The sequence below is a fragment of the Hyla sarda genome, unplaced genomic scaffold, assembly GCF_029499605.1.
Source record: "Hyla sarda isolate aHylSar1 unplaced genomic scaffold, aHylSar1.hap1 scaffold_115, whole genome shotgun sequence".
In the NCBI taxonomy this organism is placed as follows: domain Eukaryota; kingdom Metazoa; phylum Chordata; class Amphibia; order Anura; family Hylidae; genus Hyla; species Hyla sarda.
The window spans coordinates 469,368-475,861 of record NW_026607771.1 but is presented as its reverse complement, the minus strand read 5'-3'; the positions used below and the strand labels follow the sequence as shown (position 1 = coordinate 475,861).

At 50.2% G+C, this 6,494-nt stretch overlaps 1 protein-coding gene across 1 annotated transcript; it reads right to left on the bottom strand.

Annotated features, from left to right (window-relative positions):
- Nucleotides 1-804: 804 nt before the first annotated feature.
- On the bottom strand, nt 805-4,858 carry LOC130302062 (uncharacterized). The gene is made up of 2 exons (XM_056551675.1): nt 4,184-4,858; nt 805-1,166 (listed from the first exon to the last, which is right to left on the bottom strand). The coding sequence occupies exons 1-2, from the start codon at nt 4,833-4,835 to the stop codon at nt 1,159-1,161; spliced, it is 660 nt and encodes a 219-aa protein (XP_056407650.1). The 5' UTR covers nt 4,836-4,858; the 3' UTR covers nt 805-1,158.
- Nucleotides 4,859-6,494: the final 1,636 nt, after the last annotated feature.

Below are 6,494 nucleotides of genomic sequence, written 5' to 3'. Positions count from 1 at the left end.
TGGGACATAAATACTAACAGTAGAGCAGAATAGGATGATGAACACCAGAAAATCATCCAAGTACATATAAATATTTAAAGGTTACAAAATTATAACCCTCTATTTCATAGGGCAGCTCTCTTGCCTGAGCCGCTGTAAACTGCATTTAGCATGCTCCATGGACATAGAAACTGTGGCCAACATTTATCATTGTCTTTAGACTTTTTTTTGTGTCTAAAAAAGGCACAAGCAGGTTTTATTTGCGCCTTTTGGTTTACACATTTCTGCTGATTTTGAGTGGCAATTCACTGATTTTGGTAATACACATGATATGGAAGGGTTTTATGAACTGTGCCTTTTTTGTGAAAATGCGCAAAGCCACTGAAAAATCTCTAAAACTACACCAGCCCAGACTTGGCTCAGCTTTTTGGTGTATGTGAAGAGAGAATTTTTCTGAAAATGTGACCTGCACAAAATTTATCAAATGCTCTTTGACCATTTGATAAAAAGGTGTAGAAAAATGCATCACTTACACCTACAATGATAAATCCTGGCCTATATCCTGGAAGGGGTCATATTTATTTTTATGGAAGAGCATTGTTGGCATGCTCTGTGACCAGTGTAGTGGTCATTGTGCAAGGAGGGTGTGAACTCTTACCATTACCTATTGTGAATGATCTGAGCATTTCTTATCTTTATGCTGGTGTTATCTATTGTGAATGGTCTGATCTTGTCTGTATCTGTGTCACCAATGATGCATAATTGAGGATTTTCCTAGTAGAGTGACGGAAAATATTGATTTTATTAAGACAGGAGGCGAATATCAGAATGCATTATCCTTCTTTATTTTGCCCATTAGCAGAAAGAATGACAGTGTTAAACATAAAAAGAAAAAGAAAACACAGGTGTCCAAGCACCTAGTAACCATAGCAACTCCCTCCTCCATCCCACCAATCCAAGCATAGACTGCCCTATATAACCAAGCTGCAGCCCCTCCTCCTCCTCTTTCTTTATGCCGTGACTAAGTCCAGCATCGAAACTGCAGAACTCGCGCGACGGCGTCCACACGGAGGATCTTGAACCAATAACGCAGAACGTCAATCTTCAAACAGGAACGATCAACCGGATAGGTCACGCAGCTGACCCCAACAAAGAACCGTGGCAAGGCAGAACCATTCTTCAATATCCTGAAAACAACAAAGGTTATAAATAATAACAGGTAGGGGAAACGGGTGGGATGATATTCGCCTCCTGTCTTAATAAAATCAATATTTTCCGTCACTCTACTAGGAAAATCCTCAATTTTATTGCAGACAGGAGGCTCATATCAGAATGCATGTTCAAAGCACAGTACATAGAGAAGCATCATAAATCCATCACAATACAGACATAGACACATGTACAGTAGGTTTAAAATAGAACGTACGGAATGTATCCTCAGACGACCAGTCGGCCGCCCTCAAGAGTTCCGAAAGCGAGCCACCAGTCTGAAAGACTTTGGTCGACATCGCACTCCTAGTGGAGTGAGCCGTGAATAGTGACACATCAATACCCGCTAAGGACATTGTCAATTTCACCCACCGAGCCAATGTCGGGGAGGAAACTGGTAAATATGGCGGACAATAGGAGATGAGGAGCTGCGCCGAACCCGTCGGACGACGCGTAGCTGTCTTCAACTCATAAGATCGAAGACATCGCACGACACACAATTTCGGACGCGTCGGAAAAAATGGGAAGAAAACCGAACGTAGATCGGTTTTGGTCCTACGACAAATGGAAAAATGAACCCCATCGGGAACAAATTGTTTCCTGGAAATATCCAGGGCCCGTACGTCTGACACACGCTTGATGGAGACCAGGCATAACAACATTGTCAATTTAAACGACAGGAGTTTAAGAGACAAGTCGTCATTGTCTTCCCATGTCTCAAACATGCGTAATACACTGCTAACATCCCACGTGGTGAGATATCGCGAAGAAGGCGGTCTCTTAAACCGCATCCCCCTCATAAGACAGCAGACAATAGGGTGTTGTCCAACCAATAAGCCATCCACCAACCCATGGGAGGCGGAAATAGCCGAGCGATAAACGTTAATCGTGCGATAAGCTTTCCCCGCCTCAAAAGACTCCGAGAGGTAATTAATGACCTCCGCTACAGGGGCACGTACGGGATCCAAATCCCGTCGTGAGCACCAACGAAGCCAAAGTCCCCAGGCTGATCGATAAGCCGATCTGGTACCTGGAGCCCAAGCGTCATTGATGAGGTCAGAAGCCGATTGCGAAATGCGGCCCCCAAGCGAAGGTGTCCCGAAATCAACCATGCCAACAGCGGCAGTTGATCGTCCGATATCAAGGGATGTAGATTCCCTGAGGGGTCTCGAAGCAACGTGAGTAGAGGCGGACACAACCTCGGCACATCTATGGCCATCCCCAGGACCTGGGGAAACCATGACTGAGTCGGCCACCAGGGGGTGATCAACACCAGCGTCGCTTTCTGGGACACCGTCTGCCATAATACTCTGGGGATCATGGCAAATGGCGGGAAGGCGTACAGAGTGCTCTGTGGCCACACTTGAAGAAACGCGTCCGTCGCCATGGCGTCCGGATCCGGTCGCCAACTGAAAAATCGTGGCAGCTGTCGATTGAGACGAGATGCGAATAAGTCGATACTCAATGGCCCCCACAGGGCATGGATCGCCCGGAACACCGTTGGTTCCAACATCCAATCGCTGGAGTCCGTGAGGTACCTGGAGTTCCAGTCCGCAATGGCGTTGGAAATTCCAGGAAGATACTCCGCGGTCAACAATATATTCCGCTGAAGGCAGAATTGCCAAAGGACCGTCGCGAGATCTGCGAGGATCTTGGATTTCGTGCCTCCCAGGCGGTTGATGTATTGAACGGCTGCTACATTGTCCATGCGCAGCAGGATACAACAATCCGACCTGTGGAAAGCGAAACTCCTCAGGGCAAAGGTGCCCGCGAGAAGTTCCAGGCACTTGATGTGCAAACACATTTCTGATGGTGACCACTTGCCTCTGGACGTCGATGCCCCGCAGCGGGCACCCCAACCCCGCAGGCTGGCGTCTGATTCTATCACTAAGTCTGGTTTGGAATTGAAAATTGTCTTCCAATTCCAAACCTGGACATGACGTAGCCACCACAGGAGTTCTCCCTTGGCTTCTGCGGATAGTGGCACTTCGGTTGAGTAGGGCAAACCCTCCCTCAAGTGCCGAATCTTCAGCCTCTGCAGCGCCCTGTAGTGTAAGGGGGCAGGGAAGATCGCCTGGATGGAGGCTGTCAGCAGACCGACCACCCGAGCGAGCGCCCGCAATGAGACCACCTCTGCACGGAGAAGCTTCCGGATCTCCTTGCGGATCGTAGTCAGTTTCCTCGTGGGCAGACTCAGGGTGGCCAAGTGGGTATCCACCTCGAACCCCAGGAACTCCGTCCGTCGAGACGGCGTGAGTACCGACTTCTTTTCGTTGAGCAGAAAGCCCAACTCCGAGAGCAGAGCGGCCGTCCATTGGACATGCTGCACGGCCAACGCGTACGTGGACGCCATGATCAGAATATCGTCGAGATAGACGATCAGGCGTACCCCCCGGCTCCTGAGCAAAGCCATGACCGGTCTCAGCAGTTTGGTGAAGCACCATGGTGCTGAAGAAAGGCCGAACGGGAGGCACGCAAATTCCCATTTGCGACCTTCCCAACAGAACTGAAGATATGGACGGGAAGAAAGGTGTATCGGCACGGTCAGATACGCGTCTTTCAGATCTATCTTCGCCAACCAGTCTCCTGGTAGCAAAAGATCTCTGAGAAGATGTATCCCCTCCATCTTGAAGTGGCGATACAAAACGTACTCGTTTAAATGTTTCAAGTTTATGACCGGGCGGTGTCCTCCGTCCTTCTTTTTGACCAAGAAAATATTGCTCACATAACCCGGAGCGTCCCAAGACACCTCCTGAATGGCGTGCTTCAACTGCAGATCCATCAATTCTGAGCGGATCAGGGCCTTGTCGGCGTCCGCGAAGTGTATCGCTGGCGGCCAACAAGTCTGTATCGGAGGAGAGAGAAATTCTATTTGATAGCCGGTTACAGTTTGCAAGACCCACGGGTCGGATGTGATCCGGGACCAGGTCCGGGAAAAATACCCCAGCCTGCCCCCCACAGGAACCCATGTTAATGACAGAATAGGTAGTCTCACCTGTGCCCCTGGATCTTGGGTATCCGCGGCTGGCACCCCTCGCTCTCCACGGACGTCCTCTAGGCGGAAAGAATGGAGTTGAGGGCTGTGGTGGCTGGGGAACTGGTGTGTAATATTGTCTGTCAGGCATGTAGTGGCCCCTGTTATAGGGTCTATAGTTGGTGGCACGGCCGGAAGGGCGACCCCTACCCCTTCCAGCCCTGGGGATAACCTTGTTAGCGCCCACCTTTTTTAAAGAGGATTGGGCTTTGTCAAGGCCCGAGAAAAGGCCAACATACTTATTTATATTTTTAAGAAAGGCCTCCCCGAATAGTAAACCGTCCGCTGGTGGACCAGGTTCGTCGGTAGCCAGGTGAGTAAGTTGGGGATCCAGCCGCATAAGGATGGATCTCCGGCGTTCCGTAGACGCCGCAGTGTTTGCATTGCCGAGCAAGCAAACTGCTCGTAATGCCCAGCCCCGTAAAATGTCTGCATCAATTACTTCACCTGAAGCGACAGCATGTTCGGCCAATTGTAAAATCTTAGTCATAGGCCCAAGGACATCCAACAATTTGTCCTGAACAGCTTTGAAAGATTTGTCAATACCCTTTTTAGGGTTTTTACCGGTCTTAACCAGATAGCGCACCAGAATGGGGTCCAACTCTGGCGTCATGGCGACATTATTGGACAGTGACGGTCGTGGACACTCCGCCCTCAGCTTATTGCGGTTGCGACCATCTAAAGATTTGCGCAGCCAAGCCGAAACATAATCAGCCACCTGTGACATGGGCGTCCACTCCCCCGAACGGGGGTGTTTGATATTCTCCGGGCTGAAGAATGGAATTCCCATGGAATCCAAGATCGCCCCGGGGGCACTTGTGTCAGCGGAGCTATGTGGAGGAGAACGACTCGCGTTCCCTTCCAGATCCTCGTCCTCCAACTCATACAAATCATCATCCCCAGAGTCTGAGGTGCCATCTGAATCTTCAACAAAAGAGTCGGGCTTATTACGCCTGGAGGACCGAGAGGTTCCACCGGGCATGTCATCCCCATCCGTGGGGTTCTGAGCACTCACATTGGTATCCTCAGGAGGCACTGAGGTCTTAGTTAGTTTAGAACCACCTCCAATAGTAGGTGTATTGGTAAGGTGGGTATCTAAGTCGGAGCAATAGCGTCTCTTCCGGTCCGACTTGCCGGGTCTTAGTAGGCTGGAAGCCTGGGATTGTATGTGGGAGGCGACCAAGGGGGTATCTGAAGAGGCTGGCCCTTCCCGGTGTTGCCGTGACAACGCCATGGAAACAGACTTTGATATGCTGTCATTGACAGATGACATGGCGGAGGCCAGGGCGGATTGGACCGATGTAGACACCATCTGTTGCAATAATTCAGAAGGGGCTAGGATATGGTCCTGAGATGAATGAGTCAGCCCACCATTAGGTGGAGATAGCTGATCATCAGACATGATGTAGTTAAAATATGTATGGATGTACAATATAAGCGTGCAGTCCCAGCTGTAAGGAGAGAACAGACAGAGGGACTAGCATTAACTGCAGTGAATAAATAACCTATAATTATACAAGAGTATACAATAAGAGAGAGAGAGAGAAAATGTTCGCAATAAGGCGCAGCGAAAAAACCCCACTCAGTTGCGAACTGGGTAAGGCGATATTAATGTGCCAGCGCCGAATGATGAGCGGAGGGGCCGCGGGGAATCCCTGAGTCGGCGACCGACGAAACGGCCGGGCCGCGCAACCAAGGGACTCGCCGGGGCACCACACAGAAGGCCCCGCACGTAGGCGAGGTAACAGGCCAAAACGCTCGCGAAGCGAACGTGCGGACACGCCCCCCTGCGGCGCGCAAAGCGCTCAGGAGATCTCAGACTGAAAGCCGGAGAAGAAGGGGGGCGGAGTCAGAAAAAATGGCGGAGCGCCAAAGGGGAGAAAAAATAAGTGAGACAGAACAACGGTACAGTTCCCTGGGTCTGAAATACCGACCCAGAGGACAAAAAAAAGGGGGAACGGATATAGATATATAGATGTATATAGATAGAAAAACACGGGGAGAGGGGGGAGGGAGAGAGATAAAGATAGAGAGAGGGAGAGGGACCCTCGCTCCCTCAGAAGCTGGCCACAGAAGGCAGAGTGTCCCCCAACCCTGGGAGTACAGGGTCAAGGTAGAAATCACAGTGTGGGTGACAGGAATGAGAATTATTAATGCACTTATCTGTTAGACACTGATGCTGCTAACGAGCAGAAAGAAAGAGGAGGAGGAGGGGCTGCAGCTTGGTTATATAGGGCAGTCTATGCTTGGATTGGTGGGATGGAGGAGGGAG